The sequence below is a fragment of the Pomacea canaliculata genome, linkage group LG3, assembly GCF_003073045.1.
Source record: "Pomacea canaliculata isolate SZHN2017 linkage group LG3, ASM307304v1, whole genome shotgun sequence".
NCBI classification, from domain to species: domain Eukaryota; kingdom Metazoa; phylum Mollusca; class Gastropoda; order Architaenioglossa; family Ampullariidae; genus Pomacea; species Pomacea canaliculata.
In genome coordinates, this window is record NC_037592.1 from 15,575,962 (window position 1) to 15,597,715 (window position 21,754).

A 21,754-nucleotide genomic window follows, 5' to 3' on the forward strand; every position below is an offset into this window, starting at 1 on the left:
ATTTGTTCCCCACTCTGAGCCGGCATGCACACCATTATAGCTGATTACGAACTTCTGTGACGCACACGACCTGCCAAAGCTCGCGCAGACGTCACAGGATCACGGAGTGCAAGATGCGTGCAGCTGGTGGTGCCGGACAGCTGCACTCACGTGACCGCACAGTGGCGTAGGAACCAGGGGGGCAGCGGGGGCAGCCGCCCCCCCAAGGAAAATACAGGGGGGGCAGGAATATCCTTTTGCCCCCCCAATATTTGAGACGTAATTCCTCACAAAGAGCAAAGAACTGAAGAAAGGTAGGGGAACGTAGACAGGAGACGGTCATCACCGTCACAAAAGCGGGCCCTGAGGCAAGTGGAGGCTCTAACACCTCTGACGATCAGATCGGGGACAGTCCGTTGGTATTGTTTGCCATGCTAATTGCAGGCTGTGTTGAAGCCTGAGCGAAGAAAGCAGCCGGACAGTACATCGGTACATCGAGTGTGGTCTCCCTCCCCCCTCCCCCATAATGCGACGCCTTTTCTTTGGCGGTTTTCGTTTGACCAACACAAAACATCCCCCACCCACTCGCTGTCACCCTAAAATTATCTGCTATCGCTTACAACCAAAGGGGCCGCACTGGCCATCGGGAACACAGAAAGCCAGTAACGAATTAGTTGCATACCAATACCCCAGTGAGTCTTGCCAATCAGACAGGCACCCTTACATTTTGTGAAAAGCTAGCGAAGCACGAGGACTTCCATCTTAGTAAGGCAAAGACTTCGAGTCCCTATATTGGTAGTTTTCTTTAGAGACATAGAGACTGGTATTATTGCAATCTACGACTCAGGGGAAGTGCATAAGTAACATTTCTAAAACTACACAAGGGCACTCTTTTATCATCAACGACTGTGGCTGGTACTCAACATAAGTTATCTGTGTTATACTGTTTGGTTTGTATATATGTGTCCGTGTTTTGGTAGATGGCCATAGAACGTGTCGCATCGCTGGCTCAGCACCGTCGGGTAGCGAGGAAGGGGATGGCCCTGCGGCCATTCCCACCCTAGTTTTGTCCCCTGGCCACGGTGGTCTGGCCAGTTTATGGCCCTTAATTATACGGTAGCCTTGCGTCCCTTCCTCTCTGGTCTCTTTGGTTCTCTTTGGGGTGGATGGAGCTATTTTCCCACGGTGTGCGGACACCGAGTTCAGGTATAGGGCTGTGCCTCTTTGTAACGTGTATTATCTCGCGGACGCTGGGCCCTGTGGGTAGGGAAAGAGCCTATAGAAACCTGCCACACAGGTATATGTGGACTGGGAAGACGGCGGGGTGGAAGAGGAGTTTTTGCGGTGGTGGAGAGACCTGTGCCCGTCTCTGGGAGTAGTCGGGGTTTGTCACGTGCTGTGTACTGTCGCTGGAACTGGCGTGGTGTCTAGAAGAGGGTTCCAGCAACCAGCGTATTTTCCCCGCGTTTGTTGTGAGATAGAACAAAGCGTACGTGTCACGAGCCGTTGGGTGAGTAGGCTTAATTAATCTTTACCTTTGTTTTTCCACCCGATGGCTACCCTGGCCAGTATGCAGACGTGTACGGTGTGTGACCGAGTGTGTCTGCGTGGCCTGTGCATGCGCGCATGTGTGCATAGGTGTGTGCGCGCTGGTGTATATGTGCAGAGCTGGAATGTTGATCGTTGCTGTCACGGGGGTTTGGTGTTTTCTTTTTTAGGTATAATATTTGGTAGCCGGGGAATCATTCTTTAATTTGTTTTTTCTTATTTAATGCTGCTTTGCCTTTTAACAATAAAGCAGCGTGTTGTGATGCTACCACTGTGTACGTGCGTGCGTGCAGTACCCCCCCCCCATCCTTTTTTACGTAATGTGCGAGTGCGAACGCCGTTCACTGTCAACAGGGAGTTTGCCCCCCCAACGCTGAACATCTTCCTACGCCACTGCCGCACTAACAACATCCGCCAAGGAAAGTTCAGTCTTCGTCAGCGTGAAACAGAAAAAACAAATGAGAAAAAACGCATGCAAAGGGAAGGTGGAAGTAAATAATGTGTGTGTGTGCAGGGTGCGCGTGTGACGTACACAACCTACCCACGTGTTAGCGAGTACAGAGGAAAAACACTAAGATCATTTGTTGTTGTTACTTCAGAGTACAGAGTATAGAATTTCTGGGCTAGGGGGTACCGACATGTAAACATCCTATTATCTCAAAACATTCACATCCATGATGCTGGCACGGTGTGATCTGCGCGCGTGAGGGTGAGAGAGAGTTTTTCTGGCCTTCAGGGAGCGTACCGCCGCTTACCCTCTCTCTGTATGTCTTACAAGACAATATTACCAAAATATAATTACAAACTAAGCAATAAATAAAATTAATCATTCCCTAATTCAGTTTCCATGCTTATACCGATAACAAATGTTTATGATACAACTGTATTCACTCTCTCTCTCTTGGTACAGATGAACCAAAGGTTTCGTCATGCATAGGAGGATGACTAGGCACACGTTTGTGCACACTTGAACGCACACATGAAAACAATTATACATAAAAGAGAGATACAGGAACATTATATGATGTTATTTATATACAGATACATAACCAGATACTACATATAAAACATAATGTATAATACAACACAGCTATATCGCCTTTTTCCAAGACCAAAACTGTGTACAAAGCGCTTTACACACAACGTACGAGTGTACGACCACATACTATTTTTAATGCATGGATTAAATGGACCCTCTCACAGAGAGAGAGTCACGTGACAGGGGAACTGAACCCTCCTCCCACACCTCCTTGGCGCACGAGGTCAAAGCGTGATCGATGATGGCGGTGCTGGTGCGTGGCTGAGGCAGTCACGTGTGCAGTGATGCCCTGGCTCTACCCTGCGTAGGCTGTACAAAGATGTCTGGCCTGCACCCGACCCTGTCACCAAACGGGCATCCCACTCACGCTATACACTCGTACTCTTCCCCACACCCACGTACACCCGACCGACCATCAGCCCAGCCATCGGTATGGACAAGTTAAAAACAACGCAGTGCTTTCGTAGCATTTGACCTCACATACCCGTGGGGGGTTAGTGTGTGGTCAGACGGCAGACTTTTCTATGGTACTGCTGTATATTGTAGAAGAATTTCACTGTTGACCACTAGACTCTACAGTATGGACGCACGATCGGTCGTGTGACTAAAAGAAATGACACCAAAGATGCGCTTCTTCCAGTTTAACTCCGTCTGTGGACAGCAACTTTTCAAAAATTAATCCACAGTGTACGATTGGTCAAAGAAAATTTAATTAAGATTGTTTTGAAGATATGTCATTGTATGACAAATAAATGCTTATATCCCTTCCTTCCCCCAACGACAACTTGATTGCTGCGGTGGACATATTTGGATGCTCGTATCTTTAAAAAAAAACCACTTCACCAATAAGCAGGTCTTCAAATAATGCGGATTAATCAAAAAAATTGTCAGTGTCGTCTGCTTCCAGCGAGCAGTGTCAATAGTCATCGATAAGGTTAGAATCTGTTTCGCGGACGAACGTCACAGCTGTAGGACCAGGTCACGTGATCGTCACATGACGGCCCCGCCCTACGTGTTCTTGCATGTGGTGGGGCGCAGTGCATCAACTAATAATGTGGCTGCTCGGTGGTCCAGTGCAAACATCCCTGTTATTTTTTTTTTCTTTTCTCCCCCTCTCCATCTTTTTGTGGCTTGGCTGACAACGTCGGCGTGTGGCCTTGGAGTGTTTGAACAGCAAACTATGTCCATTGATTGCAGCGCGGAGGCTGGCATGCTATCGAAACACAGCTCGTAGAACTATTCTTTCTTTGTTTAGAAGAGTCGATAGACCTTTCCTGGATTCAGACCAGGGAGGGGCTGCATGGCCATGTCTATCTTTATTCCATCCATTACAGTGTCCTTAGATGTCAGATGTCAAGTGGGCCACGCTGGCAACTCCACATAGGGAAGCAAATTATCCTCGCTCATGTAACCTTAGGAAACAAATTACCCTCGGTAATGTAACCTGCTAAAATGGAAAAGGGCGCTTCCTTCTTGCGGCCCCGACAGCTGCACGACAGGTATTGGAAGTAGAGTTTTTCGTATAGAAAAGTAGCGATGGTGTGCAATGATTTCGGGTCTGACATTTTTCACTAATTTTTTTCGTCAATTGCATGTTAATAGTTGGACTTACTTCCAAAGGTCAGCTGACATAATTGCAACAAAATCTTCCAACTGTCGAACCCACAAGTTCAAAGTTAGGACACGGTGTCAGGAAAAGGTAGTGTTTTTCTGTCAGCAACAATAAAAATAATAAACACCCACCCTCTGTGCCTTTTTTTCACTCGTCCTCTGGGCTGGTTTGCATGTCAGGTCTTATGTCGGACTTAACTTCCAAAACTCGCCATTAGCTGGCTATGTAAATAGTGCAGAACTATTGGCTATAACCGTCTCGCATGTGGATAGCACGGGTCAAGCACGAGACAAAAGCACTGAGACCATAGCTATGACAGATTTCCTTTCTTTCTCACACTCGAGCGCTCAGAAGGGATGTGCGATCATGCAGTATTCTAGCACTTGCTGACCTCACCAGTGTCCATGTGTACTTTAAAGTTGATATCCTGTCTTAAAGTGCAGCTCAGGGGCCGTATTTAAGCAAACGTAAGACAACTTCCCGGGTAAATCAACAGCCAGCATCTTCTCTCTGTTGTTATTAAACAAAGTACATTGTTGTTGCTTTGATTATTAGTAACAAAGATGCCCCGGGATAGAGTAAGATCCGCGGGGTGTGGACAACTACGACAAACATCTTTCTTTAATTTCTCTCATTTTTTGCCGGCGAGTAACTGTAACTATCCTTGCTTCATGAATCCGGCCCCCAACTTCCGCCCTGACTTTGTCAACTACGCGCGGCGGAAGCAGGGCGGTGTCGGGCGGCGAGTGCGGAAGTCAGACGTGCATCGCCGCCGCTTGTCCCTCGCCAACTGCTGACGCCTCGACCACGTGCACAGCACGCGCTGCAGACGCCGAGAAACACGCACCGTCGACGTGAAGATGGAGGTGGCCGAGTCAGGTGATCACGTATCATGACGTTCACTAGGTGGCAGGGATCTGGTTCAGGAACAACACATTCCACTGAGTGCAACACGAGCTAATTATCAATCTTAATGATACAAGTCTGGGTTAAGATTTCGTTGACTAAATGATGGACCGTCTTGCGGTCGGTTCGTAATTGCATGGTGTACTCAGAACGAGGATAGTAACGGGTATATACTCAGAACGAGGCTGGTAATTGATATACAAAGCGTGAAGATAGTAGCCGGTAGAAACAGGACAAGGAAGGTAATAGGTTCCCCCCTTGAATAATCAAATGATTTTGTACCACAGACACGACATTCTATACACTGATAATCCCTATCGAGGTCCTCATGTTGGAATAATATGAATAAGCGTCTCAAAATATATTTGGCAAGGGTCTTACTTTTTTTTTTTTTTTTTTGAATTGTTCGCTATCTAAAAACTTCCGTCAAGCTTTGACTTCACATTCCGAAACCACTTCCAGTCAGCCTTCACCTGCCTACCTGGCCCTTAGTCACGAAGGCAGAATATACAAACACACCTAGCATATAACAACAACCCACGCAATATGGAATCTAAGGTTTCCTGTCAAAGGTCATTGTGGGGTTGTGGTATGTCAGGAAGCGATGTCAGCCCTACAGAAGGACAGAAGGCCGCTCAGGACCGGGTGGTGGGTGGCAACAGAACAAAAATAGCCGCCCAGGGTGTTTCTATTTCAGGATCTCACATTAAATTTGCAAAACCACAAAGCGTGACACGTGTACTTGTTGACTCCAGCTGACTGCTGGCCGTTGTGCACGCGTTGGTGGCCCTGTAATCACGCCCCTAGCATGCGAGCCCGGTGTGGACCCCACAAAGTTCACACATAGCATGACGGTGCGTCTACAGAGGATTTATTTGTGTGTGTGCGCGTGCAGAAGTGAAGGTGTGCTGTGTGCATGACTAAGAGCGGAAGAACACCTTGTATTTACATAATATTTTACAGTAAGACAAATATAAAAAGACAAGTTAAATTAGACAAAGCACGGAGAAGGGCACGTGCACCCTGACATCAGCTGATGAGGGATGTCACCTCTGCTCCTTGCATCGTGCATCAGTGGGCTGGGCAGTGGCGAATGGACTCCACACTGTCTAGAACATTGTTTTGCTGCTGACCTCACCCTCCTACTCCTGATGCCAGGGAGCGCCTCGGGGTCTCACAAACAATGACTTTGACCTCCAGGGTGTTGGGTGTCGATGTCTGTTAGTGCGGGCGGTTGAGTAATGTGAGGACACAGGGATTGTGCATCTCAAATCTCGGTTTTCTCCTGTTTTCTCTAGCGTATTGTGCCGTAAAACAGGATCTTGAGGAATTTATTACTCCTGAAATAAACCCACATTTCGTTCTGATGTCTTCCAGTCTAAGACTGCTAATGTGTGATATCACGAAGAGTTCGAAGATGGGTGATGGCAGGGGGAGGAAACCGGAGCAGCCGGAGAATCCTTCCTCCCCCACGCACTCACCCTTATAACGGCCAGCAGCTCTGAGAACACGTGTCAAACGCAGAGAGTGTGCCTCCAGATGAGAATCGAACCCAGTGTAACCAGGCCGCCCTGTTCGGATATACCGGGGTCTGGGTCCGATTAACGGAGAAAGATAAAGAAGATAGACAGACGGGAGTAAGAGGAAAAGAGAATGGAAGGAATGGAGCAACAGAAGAACAGAGACAGCAATCTGACAGTTAACATAAGCGATGCATCTAATCCTCAAATTTTTTTTTTTAATAAGTATCGATATTAACCGCCTCTGGAGTCCCAGTCCCTCCTGAGATGAAACGAGAGATCAAAGAAAAGAGTGAGTCACGTGTATCATCTGCTTTTTATATACTGTACATCTGCATATGGGACGCACTTACCAACCAACCGATAAGTGTCAATTGTTCCACAATTAAATGATTGAACCCCGCCGAATGATGCCCCCTCCGCCCTCCAGCAGTGTTCCTCCACTCTATGTAATATCCAATACAAATCCGAAACAATCAACAACAATATTTGTACAAATAGTGAAGCCAAGGGAACTTGACACTAAAAAAATATGAATCATCATAGCAATCATCTAAAGGAAAGTAAAAATATTTACAGTGCATCATGTACCAAAGCAATAACAACTAGTTGTGATATTATTTCAGGAGCAAATGTTGCAAGTGGTGTGTCCTTGGGAAGGTTTATAAAATGTGTGTTGTGGCAGCCAAAAGTTAATATGCGGCTGCTGTTTGTCAACATGTGGCAACCGTGAGAACAGACGGATGAAGCCCTGAGACCTCTCCTGCTGAAATGCACGGGCCAACCGGTGGGGACATCAAAACAGTCGGTGACGGCCCCAACACGAACCTGTCGCCACATGAAGTGGAGAGAAGCGATGTCCGAAGCACCCACTGACAGGAGCACCACTGAAGGACGAGTAGCACTGGTAGATGGACAGAATGCCAGAAGAATACAAGGACTGGCGAGGCTCAGTTGTGTGTCGGACAGTTGGTCGCTGGATTTGCAGGGCTCTGCCACCAGGACACAGGCAGCGACAAGGTGTGACACCAGTGACCAGCGACAACGTGTGCCACCAGTGACCAAAGGGTTGTCCCTGGTCAGAGGATGCAGGACCGGTCATATTCACAATCTACAACACGATTAATTCTACTACAAACAACAATTAATCAATGGTTAGAACCCCGCCCCGTGATACCAGGATCATTTAATTCTCCTTGAATTAGCGCTAAGCAAGTCATGACAAATCAAATTGATTATTAAGCAATTGAAAACTTCAATTTCAAGTAGTTTTTCATATATCTGGTGTTAGTGAGTCACATAATTTTTATGTTCTTAAATATCATGTCATTTTACATGCCACCTCATGTAGAGTCTAGGCTTTATTATCGTCTAAGATTCTTCTGTTCTGCGCCAAGTGTAGCAAAATATATAAGTACTGCGTAAGTGGCCCACTGGAACAAACTGAACTTCATTGCCTCAACTTTATTCACCTTTTTGCTTATTTATTTAAGGGGAAGTATCTCTCCCGAAACTCCTGTTAACAAAAGTTCAAATTGCTCCAGATTCGTTTATGTAAATAATATTGTTTACGCAGAAACGTGTCTGTCCTTGTGAAGATGCACATTTGTTGTGAAGTTGTTTGGTGTTTGTGCTTCACCTACAGGTAAGGTGAAGGCTGGGTGCCCGGTACTTCTCACACCTGTATAACTGCTGAAAGCATCTCTCTCCCCTGCTTTCAGTGTCAGACGATTATGCTACTGACTGTCGATACACGACTAGCATCATACAAACAGCTGGGAGCAATAAGCATCGAAATAAGAATAAGTAGAAATAAGAATAATTAAATATAAGAACGATTTCTGCAACAACTTCTCCTTTTGGGAACTTGGTGTCAGGCGTTTTAAAACTGCTTTAAATCATTATGTTCGTGCAATCGGTAATAATTATTTCTTTCAATCGCCCTCTCCCCCCGCAACCCACTTCTCTCTATCTCTCTCCCTCAGTTCTGCTGAGATCAGCGATGTGTTTAGCAGCTGACGTCACTATGGCGATCGATACCAGCGGCCGCCTCTTGTTCAGGGGATGACGGGGAGAGTCACAGTAATAAATCATAATCTCAAACAGATATATAACTACTCTCACAGACTCTGACACAACTGCAGGCTGTCGTTTCACACAATGAAAGACTGTTTGTACAATTAGAGCTGCTTCATAACGGTTCCAGATGGTTCCCCGCCTCAGTCCGGTTTCTCTTTTGAAGACTGCTGCGCTCATATTGTTCGAGAGTGTTTACCCCCCGTCGTCGACTGACAGGTGTTGTTTACACCCAGGGTGCCTACAGTCCACGGCACCGCTTGACTATACGATCTTCTTTGTCCAGCAGCGAGACGAGCCACGTGACGTCGTGTTATTCTTCCGTGGGTGGGGCTGCGTTGTGTGTACGTGGGCGTCTGTCCATGTCCCTACGGTAGCCATCGCTAACAGTCACAGACCACAGACATAACAGCAGGGTGTTGTACATAACAACAAGACAAACAAGAGGAGCGCTCTTTGCTGTAACCACCTTAGCGACTCAGCGGTGGCGTGTTGCCCTGATGACGTCAGCCAGGTAGCTCACGCTCTCCTCGTCCCACCCGCCCTCTGTCGGTGTGAAGCGTGCACGTGCTGGCCTTGTGCTCAGGGGGGCGCCTACGCGTGCTACCTGCCCGATGCGGAAACCTAGGTGTGGTGTCGCCGGTAGGCAGTGTAAAGGGATCTTCCCGGTGCTGGGTGACGTCACACAATATACCTGCCGGTAGCTATAGTTCACGTTTCTTACTAGACATCGATACACTCACGCCAGCGTGGTCTGGAAATCAACAGAAAACATGGTGGATTGGTTACTTCCCGAAAGGGTTGGGGGGACCTCTTCTGAGCTGAGGAGATTACGTGCTTTGGAGAAATTGATAATGCACTTACTTATTAATTAAGTGTTACATCAGATAGAATACCCCTAAGTTCAGTGACATAGGAACGTGTCGCGGCTGTTCAGGTGAGAGCGATTTGACCTTCTACACCCATTGCTCTTACCATCCCGCGTCCTGTAGTGCCTCCCTCCTCCCCACACCCTTTCCTCTGGCTTTTGTCAAAAAAATCACCTTTACAAGAACAGCTGTCCTCCCTCGCCAGAGGCGAACAGTGAGTTATCGGTGAACGGGACTTTGGATAAAGACACCCTGGGTGGTGCTACACTTTGCGATCTCAAGATACTATGACCCTCAGTGACCTTAAGTGACCCACTGATCAGACAATTAGGTGCTATGTGTATTTTTTGTCACTTGTTGTGGCTTGCACACTGAGTCACCTAGGGGACTACTCACCAGACCTCAAACCGATATTTTCGGTGTGGGCGGTTTCCATGTCAGCAGGGATTTCGGTTTGCTAGAAATAGATTTTACGTCTGAAAACTTTGATACCTTCCGAATGCTGTCAAGTGTTTAGAACACAGATACTACTTATATTTGTCTTGTCCAGCTGTGCCTGTACATCAGTTTCTCTCTCTCACACAGCTAGAGAAAAAGAGAGAAATGTCAGAAACTGTTTATCGTCTTGCCCTCCTGTACGCTTTCTTTTTCAAAATAATAATAAAAAAACCTTCTGTCGCTCGTCGAGGCCAGCAGACCACGTCATTAAAAAATACTTTTTATTGTCTTTGTATCATGAGTCACTCGCGAACTTGGCAACAACTTGCACGTTGATATCATCATCCACCTCGAACCAGGTGGGTGACGTCGAAATACGTTAACACCTAATTACACTTTGTCGCCTTTCGTGGCTTACCTGTGCCTACCTTCCTCGAGTGTGTTCGCCCTATCCCGCTGCTTTCACGTGCTTTGCACGCTTACAGAGTGTGATCTCGGCACAAAGCTTCCTCCACAGAAGGAGGGGAAAATTGCTTTTTCACCTTAGATTTCATCAGATGAAATAGCCAGCTGATACTATGTGAGAGAAGTCAGGTCTGACATTGGTGGTGATAGATGTCTGGGGACCTACAGTTGTCTGAATAATAAAATTAATAGTTACGGTTTAAAGCGGTTTCTTTTTCCTCTTAGAAATCCTCCCTCTCGCATACTCCAACCTTTCACCTTACCCCCATCCATTCCCCGTGGATGAGGTGACTGTACATTGTCACCATGCGGCGGTGTTGGTCTATTGATCATATGGGATCGGCTATGGGCAGCCGCTCAGATAAGCAGGTTGCCGGGGCGGCACATTCCACAAAGCCCTTTGTAGTCCTTGCAAGTTCTGGCCATTTCTCGACCAGTCCACAGTTTGTCCGTGTTTTGCGAGCCAACAAGCACAGTTTGCACGCGTGGTTGACCCTGTCCATCTTGGTTGTACAATGCACATTCTTAACATATTCTCTCTCATGCAAATAATACTGGTTTCCCGTCGACCTGAACATTTTGGGTGCTTACTGGTTGTTCATTTTTCTTTTACCCTGATCGCTGCCATTCGGTTTATTTTCTGAAGAGTTTTAACCAAGCGGCGAAGAATGAGTGACCTGCTTCTCCGATATACGTTCGCTGCTTTACTCCTATTCTTACAATACTTCAAGCAACAAATCACTTGGATATTATCAGCTTCCACACTCCAAACCGCATTGAAGGAATGGTCCTTACTCATAACAAACAATTGAATAACATTTGTAGAGAATGAAATTGGTGCAAGGGTGGGGCCGATGCTTTTTTGCACTCACACCCATTGCCCCAAAAAAGGATCATGACACTTTATTTCAGTTAGTAATACAATCTTTGCTTCAATCAATATTCGGAATCAGACCCAAAAAGTCCCTTTCCCATCATTGATCAGCAGGCCACGTCATCTAGCCGGCCTTTCGCGGCCACGATTATGCAGGCCACGAACAAAGAACAGCGGTGAAGACATGGCGACCTTTCGCTGTCCTCAATCTGGACCACAGACCCGGTTCCCAGTGGAGCTTTCTTCCTGTCGCGTGAACATGAACGTGAGTTTTGCCATGGGCGAAGTGAACATTTAAACAAAATCAAAATGACTTATAGACCCCCCAGAACCAGGTGCGGACCGTTGAAACTTGTCATCTGACGATGTGCAGCAGCTTGCACTGCACGCAGACCTGCAATCAGCTGATCACCGCATGGATTCCCCGCTTCCCCGAGTGATATATTTAGCTACGCGCTCGAAAGGGTTCCATCGGAGACAAGCCTCGAGAGACTTTTGCGTAGTTTATTTACACCAAATAATTAAATTATTTTATAATGGCAGTAGAAACTTAAGTTTATGATCCACCAGTACGCGTAAATCTGTTGTTTCTTTTAGGAAACAGCAAAGCAGTAAATTTTCTTAACCGATTTCTCGATTTCGTTGAGTCCTGGAAGGCGCAGCTATCACACTTGCAGTGCGTGCCTTGACCGACCGCCCGACTCTGCTTCTCCTTGTTTACGCCATCCTGTCCACGTGCTAGGAGAGTGATTCGCTGATTCGTATAAAGCCAGCGCTAACCAGGTTTTTGTCATTTCATTCCCAAGATTTTGGCAAGTGAGCGTCAGAAGTTAATACTTTCTGTGGCGTTTTCACGCTGTTGGATTTTACTTTATTCGTACATACTCCTGAACAGGTTAGTAACTTTTCACTGTATTGCATTAATTGTAATAAGTTTTGTATCTTGTTGCTAATGGAATGTTGTTATGTTGTAAGAAATATTTACTTTTTTTTTTTAATTTTAGATTGTTACTCTTGGTTTCTTTTGTTTGTGCACCATATTCTTTGAACTTCAACTATTTCTGTTGTTGGACTTAGTAAAAGCCTGTTGTTTGAAGGAGACTTTTATCAGGAAATGTGCAGAACCCTTTAATCAATAAAGTTATTATCACTCGTTCTTACGATGATAATCAGGAATGGAAGACTTTAATAGCAAAGTTAGCGCATACTCCTTTGAAGACTTGAAGTTGCATGTGAATGATAATTTTAATGAAATGCAGCTGTAGATGAATCCTTCAAATCATTTGCGATTTAATAACAAAATACATTTATCAGATTATAATCTGATATTATGAATTAGATGTATTGTGACTATGTACATTTGCATTCATTATAATGCGAACTTGACTGTCTTGAATATTTTTATCGGTGTGTTCGACTTCTGCGGAAAATTATATTTTATTTATTCGTCCAGTCTCAGAACAATTTATTGTTGCGATCGGCTGAAATAATCTGCAGCTGGAAAAGCGGTTAAAATTAGAAAGGCGATTGCAGTGGATTATATTGTAAAAGTCATTTGATACTATGTCGGTGACAGATAAAACACGTTTTTCCATAAGTATGTCAGGCTTGTGCTACAAGTACGTATGTAGATAGCGGTGCATGCTCGCCGATCGTTGGTGTCACCAGCTGATCATGGACGGATCACGCAAGGTCAAGGACATTGCGGGCCGGAGGTTGCGTGCGGGAACGAAACTTGCGTGTATTCTTTCGCAGTTGATTGAATTTTTTTTAATAATCGATTATAAACTCTGGAGATTCAACATTTACTTTATTTAAATGCTACTTCGAGATAAAAATTAATGTAATTGGAAAGTCGGTCTCGGACGATGCGGCAGTCAGCTGCATGCAAACTCGAGGTCAGAGCTTTCATTGGCTGGGGTTAACCCGTCGACCTTGCATACATTAACTGGATTGTGAAGGTCCTGCGACCTACTTACTAGAGGCTGGCGAACTGCGAGTCTAGGACATACTTCGTGGTGCCAGCGAGCTGTACGGACGAACGACTTACATAGTACGAAAGCCTTTCACAATTTCTTTCGCGATGATCTTTTGGTTTAGCAAAGCGAAACGTTGCGGGACTTATCTATCAGCTTTGCGATGTCGGAAGATAGCAAGAAGTTACCGACATAGTGACGTTGTTCAGTTATTTAACACATTCTTGGACTTAGACCAAATTTTTACAGAAGGTTGAGAGTCATTCGCATACTTCACCGTATTTAAAGGTTTTGTTTTTTCTTTTTTTCTTTCAGAATATCAACATGCTTGACAACGAACTTAACCGCAACAGTGACGTGCAGGTGATGAACAAGTCATCCCCTGCTCTGGCACATCCTTTCTCGGAGATGTGCTCCTCAGCTTCACTGAGCGTCCCAGAGACCCCCAAGGGCGGCATAGTGGTCAAGGTGAGAAAGATTGTCTACAACTTATACTTTATTATTTCGATATGCCTTTGTGACATTATCGGTTTTCAGGAACGGCGATTTCCATTTGTTAATAAAACCAGTAGTTACTATAGGATCACATTACAAGTAGATCTGAAAAAGTTTTATTTGCATGCTTGAAAACCACCTGCTTTACTTGTCATCAGGTCTGCTATGCTGGAGCATGCTACTCAGAGGGTCAGTTGAGAAAGAGGCGCATCAGGCCACGATTCCCAGGTATTAGAGACACTTCGTTGTACCCAGGTGTGCACCCTTTCTAAACCAACCTCCCCTTTAAACGGCGTGGCAGTATATGCTTTAGGGTTCATATAGGCTTAATAGTTTTCTACTTTAAAGATGACCTTCAGATTCACCCACCCCCCTAGTTAAGGCTTCTTTTCCCCAGCATTTCCTTTTACTAAAAGTATCAGGATAGCAATAATTTTAAATGGACCACAAATCGGTTTACAAACTTTTGTGAGACTTTAAAATGCCATTGATAAATGGGATTTTAGTTTGTGGAGGTGGTTTGGGGGAGGATGACACACCTTGTTATTGTCACTATATACATTAACATAGTTTAGTGCACGCAAGTAACTAACAGTTGTATCTAGCTAGTACTGTGTACACATATATGCATTTTGATGATAAAGTGTATCGTTATTATGTACATATAATTTATTATTGAACATTCACAATGTGGAAGCTGCATGCATAATATCATACAAGTAAAATATCTGTATAGTGTAGCTCCATAACAAAATTATCTAATTTGCCAACAAGTTTTTGTGTCCTTATCTGAATGTTGTAAGTGCATGCAGCTATAACTTTTATATTACGCTTTTCACTTTGAACCTATGAAGACTGCATGCTGAAGAGAAACTGTTGGTGGTTTTCATCAGGTGTGGAAATTGCTGGAATTATCCATGACGTGGGCAATGCACTTCCAAACTGCAACTTCACCCCAGGGGATAAGGTCATCATTTTCCCTGATGACAATCTGGCAGACTCTGGCTATGCTGAATACCTGGCAATTGAGGACCCAAACTGCATCTTGCAAATTCCTCAGAACATGTCACTGGAGGTTGCTGCTATGTTGCCTGGAGGTGCTCTTACTGCTTATGCTGCAATTCTTGCAGCCAGGCCACACGTGGAGAAACTTCAGCAAGTTAAATGTAAGTGTAAATTAAATTTTGATCTAAATTAACTGCCATACTCATTGGTGTGTTAGCTGTTCAATCTGTTGTCTAAGTACATGTTGAACTTTTTTTTTAAAAAAGCCTAAAGAAATTGCTGGAGCTTATTTGATCATTTGCTTGTTTTCTAGCTTGCGTGAACGTGTTGGTTGTTGGAGCTGGCGGCCTTGGATTGTGGACACTTCGTCTTGCACTTCTGCTGATGGGTGCAAACTGCCAGAATGTCCGGCTCTTTGTCGCAGACAACTCTATTGACAAACTGTTGACTGCTCAGGATCATGGCTGCTATGATATTGTCCACTGGAATGAGGAGGACCATGAGCAGTATATCGTTGAACGCACATTGGATGCTTGCCGTGGTGGAGTTGATGTCATCATCGACTTTGTCAGTTCTCCCCGCACTATGCAGAGGTCGCTGAAGGTTCTGAACAGGGTAAGCATCAGATCTTGTTGATGTTATCTTTTTTTCATCCAGATTTGTCACTAGTTTCATTAATTTGTTGGATTAAACAAACCTACTTCAAAAAGTCTGGTTTTATTTCCACCCTCCCCTCAACCCATCATATTTCATTTTTATTATTTATACATGTAATTGCACCAAAATCAAACAAAATGATTTAAAGCAAGTTCTTTTTACTCATTATTGCTGTACAGGCTTACGTGAGATTTTTGTGAAACTCACAGTTTGTCTCCTATGTAATTTTGCAGGAGGGCCTGATACTTGTGGGAGGCAACTCTATGACAGAGGTCAGCATATCTCTGAATGCTCTAGCAGCAAAACAGCAGAGCATTGTGGGTATTCCAAAAGGCAACTTAAACCAGCTTCAGGAACTGGTCAACTTCGTAACTGAAGGCAAAGTAAGGATTTTTTTTTTTTTTTAATCGTGGAACATATTTTAATGAAACTGTAGTAAAGACAAGGAGGGAAAGTAGATGTTTGTTATACCTTATGCTTTTTTTATATGGCGATGAACTTATAAACTGAGCAGACTTTGAAAAAAAATTTGAACTCTTGATTAGCACTCCTACTGATTAGGCTGTTGTACAAGATTGATGGAGTTTTTCTTATTCTTGCTTATTTTTGTTTTGGTATTAAACACAACAAAATAATAATGTAATTTCTTAACTTGGTGTGTTGCAGTTGAGTCCACCTTGCTATGCAGTCTTCCCCATTGAAGATGCCAATCAGGTTTTCGATGACTTGTGCGAATGCAGAATCACTGGTCGTGCAGTGTTCAGATTTAGTAACACAGCTACCATCACAGACAACCAATAAAAAAGACATTTTTCATAGCTGAGAAACTTTTTTTATGGAGGAAAAGTTGTTTTCTGCCAAACAGTAAGATGGTGCAACCATATGGTAAAAATTTTCACAAAGCATTAGCCATCATTACCAGTGCTGGACAAGCCAGTGGTGGTGAGGGGGAAGGCCGATGGCCAGGATGAACATGAACAAACATGATCATTAAAGCATTGGCACCATGGGTCTTTTATGCATTTCATGTCGAGATCACACTAGATGTGCTGTGTGCTGAACTTGGCAGAAGCTTTAAACTACCCACCCTATGCTACTGGCTGGACAGGAGGCTTGTGGGATGACAAACAGGAGGTGCAGTGCTGACAGAACCGTCAGATAAAGGTTATTGCTGCTGGTCAGTTTCCACAACTTGATCAAAGAAGAAAAAAGTTAACTACCTCACTGATTTAGGTTCTGACTGAAAGTCACTGGAGGTGGCTAGGTCTTCACCAGCGAAAAATGATTGAGCCTTTTTTGTCACAAGTGTAAAACAGGATGACAAGCTAGAAGGACTATACCTGTATTCATATGCACATTTTCTATGTAGTAAGCCATTGAACTCTTGGTTTCAACTTGCAGAGATGTGTGAGGCTTAGCACTGCATTCTAACTCCTAATAAGCCTTGTTGCTCAAAAGGCTTCTACTTAGCTTTCCTGTGATCATTGGAACTAGATAGTTTGTAAATGATGTGTATGCAGGGAAGAGAGACTGAAAAGATGCGTGTATGAAATTGAGTGGAAAGCCTAATTTTACTTGTCCTCATCTTCATGGTATCATTAGAGTATGCTCATCACAGACCTCATCAGAATAGCATTATATTAACTGCATAGTGTGTTTTGTGTGCCTGAGACTTATTTTAAATGGGTATATGAAAAGTGGATGAAACTGAAAAAGTTATTGGGTGACTGGTTTATTTTTATGGGTATGACGACATGAAATGGTCAAATCTGTGAAAAATGGCATATACAGAAGGTTGTTGGAGGTACATAGCCTCTTTATGTATGTAAGGGAGAATGGGTGGGTGTGCGCGATCTGTTAAATGGACAAAGAAGTGTGTTTCCATTATTCACCATGCAAGTGCTGTTCTAACCATGTGGCATTTTCATTGAAAAACGTTTACCCTAGAACAGTATTTCTATGGAGTAGAAAAATGCCAACTATTGCAATGGTGGTGTTTGTTTTAGAGCAGTTTGTTTTGTGTGCAAATTTGTTTTCTGGTAACACTAAAGACCATGTTTGTGACGTGTAAAGAGTAAAGAAGAAAATATTTTGTTTTGTATAAGATATTATATCATCTATATAAAGCTGTGATTAATGCGTCATTTTTATGTTTCATCACCATTCTGTCAATGGAGCCTCTTATTATGGTGGAAAAAATCTGAATTTGTTTTTAATTATTGAGGCACCATGTATGGAGATATTTCTTACATTTGCTGTATATTTGATCTTGCATGATGTGAACTTAAAGAAACACGGAATCAGATTAAAATAAAAGTAAAACAAATACTGTTGTTGTTTCTTTTGTGTGAATTTTGCAAGATATTGTTTTCATATTTTCAATTAATGCAGTTGATCAGCTAATGTTTGCTCTTCATGGTATAATTAAAATCTTGGGATAATATAAAAAAATTTTTATACTCCAAACATTTTTTTAAGAAATAAAAGCGGTGAAATCTTGCACAAGAAATAGTGGAATTTTTTTTGGAAATCCTAGGAATGTTTTCTCATTAAAACCAAACCTCTATAGTTCTTTTTTTTTTTGATTACGGAAAAGGCGGTCAAAACATGGTATGGTCATGACTAGTATGATCTATGGATGGTGGTATTGGATTGTTCACCAGCAATAAAATGATCATGTCTAGACATTTCACTCGCAGTAACAGCCTAAGGGTTGATAAATGCCAGCTGTAGATACCAAGCTTGAGCTCCTGGGAAGGGGATGCTGCTCCACAGGGTGGGGGGAGAGGTGAAGAGTAAGGCGAAGTAGGCAATCTGCAGGCCGAAATGAGCATAAACATACAGATATCACTTATCACAGCCTCCCTCTGCTTTAGAATTGCCCATGTGTTTGGCAGCTGCTGTTGCCATAGAAACACTTACGTAGGTTCAATTTCCACTTGCTTCGTACTTTTGCCACAAACAAGTTTCTGGTGCATCAGGAATGAAGTAATGAGGGATGGTGGTTTTTGGGGGAGGGACACAGTTGGCGCTAGATAGATGAGAAAGTGTAGAGCAGTTGGCTAAAGTGCTTACAAAATATGCACACCACAGCCGCTGACCTACCTGATATTCAGGTCCTTGTTTTATCTTAACCGCTGAATGAACAGCCAGCCAACTGTTTATACCTGCATCCGGTCCCTGACTGGTGAAAGATTTTTAACTTTGGGACCGTAAACAGTCTGTGCATGAATCTCTTTATTTGCCCAAACTGATTCCTTAGGCCTGCAACTGCAAGTAACTACAAATAGACTTTATATTTCTGAGGTAGACAAAGAAAATTACATCCGATTATTTCAGAATTAGAATTACAACTCGAAATCCCCCACAAAGAGCACAATTAGTAATACTACCGATTTCTAATAATTTTAAACTCTACAGAGACTAATGAAACTAGACTGGTCTCCATCCGTGGAAGTTACCTTGGTCGTCCAGCCAGGCCTCCCACACTGGCTCGTCATAGAGACATCCTTTGTTAATATTTCTTTCACGTAGAACAACTATTTGGCTTTTAAAACGCAGTTTTATTTCTCTTTATTTATTTGCATATATATATAAGGCATTCACACACAATTAGCAATCGTCATTCATATTGTAAATAAATCGCCTCAATACTCTTGTGTTTGTAATACATGCAAATTTATACCTTTGGTAATAGATTAAATTTTGCAATAAGAGCAAAGCTAAGACTATGTGTGTTGGGGAAATCAGTAAAAGATTATAGGAGTCACTACGAGTTTCATTAACAATATACTGTAGTTAAACACGGGAAGTAACTTTGTCATCATTATGACAAACAACTGGCGCGGTGACGTCCCCTTGGAAAAGTACACTGGAGAAAGTACAGTGGTACCTCGACATACGAGTGCCCTAACATACGAGTGTTTTGAGACACGAGCCGCAGAGCGAGCGATATTTTGCTTGGAGATGAGAGCAAGATTTGAGATACGAGTTATCGCACACTACACCGTTGCACACGACCCCAACATGCGGGGCGGATGTTGGGGTCGTGTGCAGCGTCTAGTTTCAAAATCAAATCAAAAATCAAACTCAAAACAAACTTTATTGTCTGTCGAGGAGACCCAGGACAGAAATGTTTCTTCGCTCACAAGGGCAGTCATACATACTCATACAGACATGTAACACACAGTTAGGAGTAAAGATACTCAGTGGCGTAGGAACCAGGGGGGCAGCCCCCTCCCCCTCAAGGAAAATACAGGAATATCCTTTTGCCCCCCCCCAATATTTGAGACGTAATTCCTCACAAAGAGCAAAGAATTGAAGAAAGGTAGGGGAAGGTAGAGAGGAGACGGTCATCACCATCACAAAAGCGGGCCCTGGGGCAAGTGGAGGCTGTAACACCTCTGACGATCAGATCGGGGACAGTCCGTTGGTATTGTTTGCCATGCTAATTGCAGGCTGTGTTGAAGCCTGAGCCAAGCAAGCAGCCAGCCGGACAGTACATCGAGTGTGGTCTCCCTCCCACCTCCCCCATAATGCGACGCCTTTTCTTTGGCGGTTTTCGTTTGACCAACATAAAACATCCCCCACCCACTCGCTGTCACCCTAAAATTATCTGCTATGGCTTACAACCAAAGGGGCCGCACTGGCCATCGGGAACACAGAAAGCCAGTAACGAATTAGTTGCATACCAATACCCCAGTCTTGCCAATCAGACAGGAACCCTTACACTTTGTGAAAAGCTAGCGAAGCACGAGGACTTCCATCTTACTAGACACCAACGGTTTAGTGCGAATTGACGGCTTTGACTTCACCTAAGTAAGGCAAAGACTCTGAGTCCCTATATTGGTAGTTTTCTTTAGAGACAGAGAGACTGGTATTATTGCTATCTACGACTCAGGGGGAAGTGCATAAGTAACATTTCTAAAACTACACAAGGGCACTCACTCTTTTATCATCAACGACTGTGGCTGGTACTCAACATAAGTTATCTGTGTTATACTGTTTGGTTTGTATATATGTGTCCGTGTTTTGGTAGATGGCCATAGAACGTGTCGCATCGCTGGCTCAGCACCGTCGGGTAGCGGAGCGAGGAAGGGGTGGCCCTGCGGCCATTCCCACCCTAGTTTCGTCCCCTGGCCACGGTGGTCTGGCCAGTTTATGGCCCTTAATTATACGGTAGCCTTGCGTCCCTTCCTCTCTGGTCTCTTTGGTTCTCTTTGGGGTGGATGGGGCTATTTTCCCACGGTGTGCGGACACGGAGTTCAGGTATAGGGCTGTGCCTCTTTGTAACGTGTATTATTATCTCGCGGACGCTGGGCCCTGTGGGTAGGGAAAGGTTCTGGAGGTTTCTCGAAGCCTATAGAAACCTGCCACACAGGTATATGTGGACTGGGAAGACGGCGGGGCGGAAGAGGAGTTTTTGCGGTGGTGGAGACACCTGTGTCCGTCTCTGGGAGTAGTCGGGGGTTTGCCACGTGCTGTGTCCTGTCGCTGGAACTGGCGTGGTGTCTAGAAGAGGGTTCCAGCAACCAGCGTATTTTCCCCGCGTTTGTTGTGAGATAGAACAAAGCGTGTCACGAGCCGTTGGGTGAGTAGGCTTAATTAATCTTTACTTTTGTTTTTCCACCCGATGGCTACCCTGGCCAGTATGCAGACGTGTACGGTGTGTGACCGAGTGTGACTGCGTGGCCTGTACATGCGCGCATGTGTGCATAGGTGTGTGCGCTGGTGTATATGTGCAGAGCTGGAATGCTGATCGTTGCTGTCAGGGGGTTTGGTGTTTTCTTTTTTAGGTATAATGCTTGGTAGTGTATTTTGTAATAGAGGTACTGGAAGGGCTGACCAGTAGGTAACATGGGAGACGGGGGAATTGCTCTTGGCCGGAAGGGCGCCTAATTGTACTGTTGTGTTTCTGGACGCAGGCTCAAATTCATTCTTGAACTCGAACTCGAATAAGCTTCAACTTTATCTCAACCCCAGTCGCCGAGTCGTCAGTTCGTACTCTGAAAACCATTAATTTTCTGAAAAACATAGATACAGTCTTCCGACCTTTCTTGTTTCTATTTATAAGTTTTTTTTTTTGCTATGAGAGCGAGAATGTATTAATGTCTGAAAATTTACTCTCATAAGTAACACTCATAAACACTGTTAAAAATTAGGCAATGGAGTTCATTAATAGAAATCACCGAAGACGCAGTTTTTTTGGCACACGGACTTGCCAACCTTGATTAATATGATTTATATGATTATAACGTTTATCACATTTCTTGTGAATGCGTTAGCCGGGGAGTCA

General features: G+C 44.1%; 1 protein-coding gene across 3 annotated transcripts; it reads left to right on the forward strand.

The window, feature by feature from the left end:
* Nucleotides 1-12,065: 12,065 nt before the first annotated feature.
* Nucleotides 12,066-17,787, forward strand: LOC112559715. Of its 3 annotated transcripts, none has more exons than XM_025231066.1 (7): nt 12,066-12,221; nt 13,618-13,770; nt 13,956-14,052; nt 14,691-14,963; nt 15,116-15,417; nt 15,693-15,842; nt 16,126-17,787. In XM_025231066.1, exons 2-7 carry the CDS (start codon nt 13,627-13,629, stop codon nt 16,258-16,260), a joined length of 1,101 nt encoding a protein of 366 aa, XP_025086851.1. In that variant the 5' UTR covers nt 12,066-12,221; nt 13,618-13,626; the 3' UTR covers nt 16,261-17,787. The 3 variants fall into 3 exon arrangements, with proteins under 3 accessions (XP_025086851.1, XP_025086854.1, XP_025086852.1); XM_025231069.1 differs by having other exon boundaries at nt 13,956-14,025; XM_025231067.1 differs by lacking the exon at nt 12,066-12,221 and adding an exon at nt 13,236-13,379.
* Nucleotides 17,788-21,754: the final 3,967 nt, after the last annotated feature.

Bases quoted from the DNA above. Each gene is read 5' to 3' on its own strand.
- LOC112559715 (XM_025231066.1), top strand. From the start codon at position 13,627: ATGCTTGACAACGAACTTAACCGCAACAGTGACGTGCAGGTGATGAAC. The intron at 14,964-15,115 runs GTAAGTGTAAAT...CTTGTTTTCTAG, and splicing joins GAAACTTCAGCAAGTTAAAT to CTTGCGTGAACGTGTTGGTT. The intron at 15,418-15,692 runs GTAAGCATCAGA...GTAATTTTGCAG, and splicing joins CGCTGAAGGTTCTGAACAGG to GAGGGCCTGATACTTGTGGG.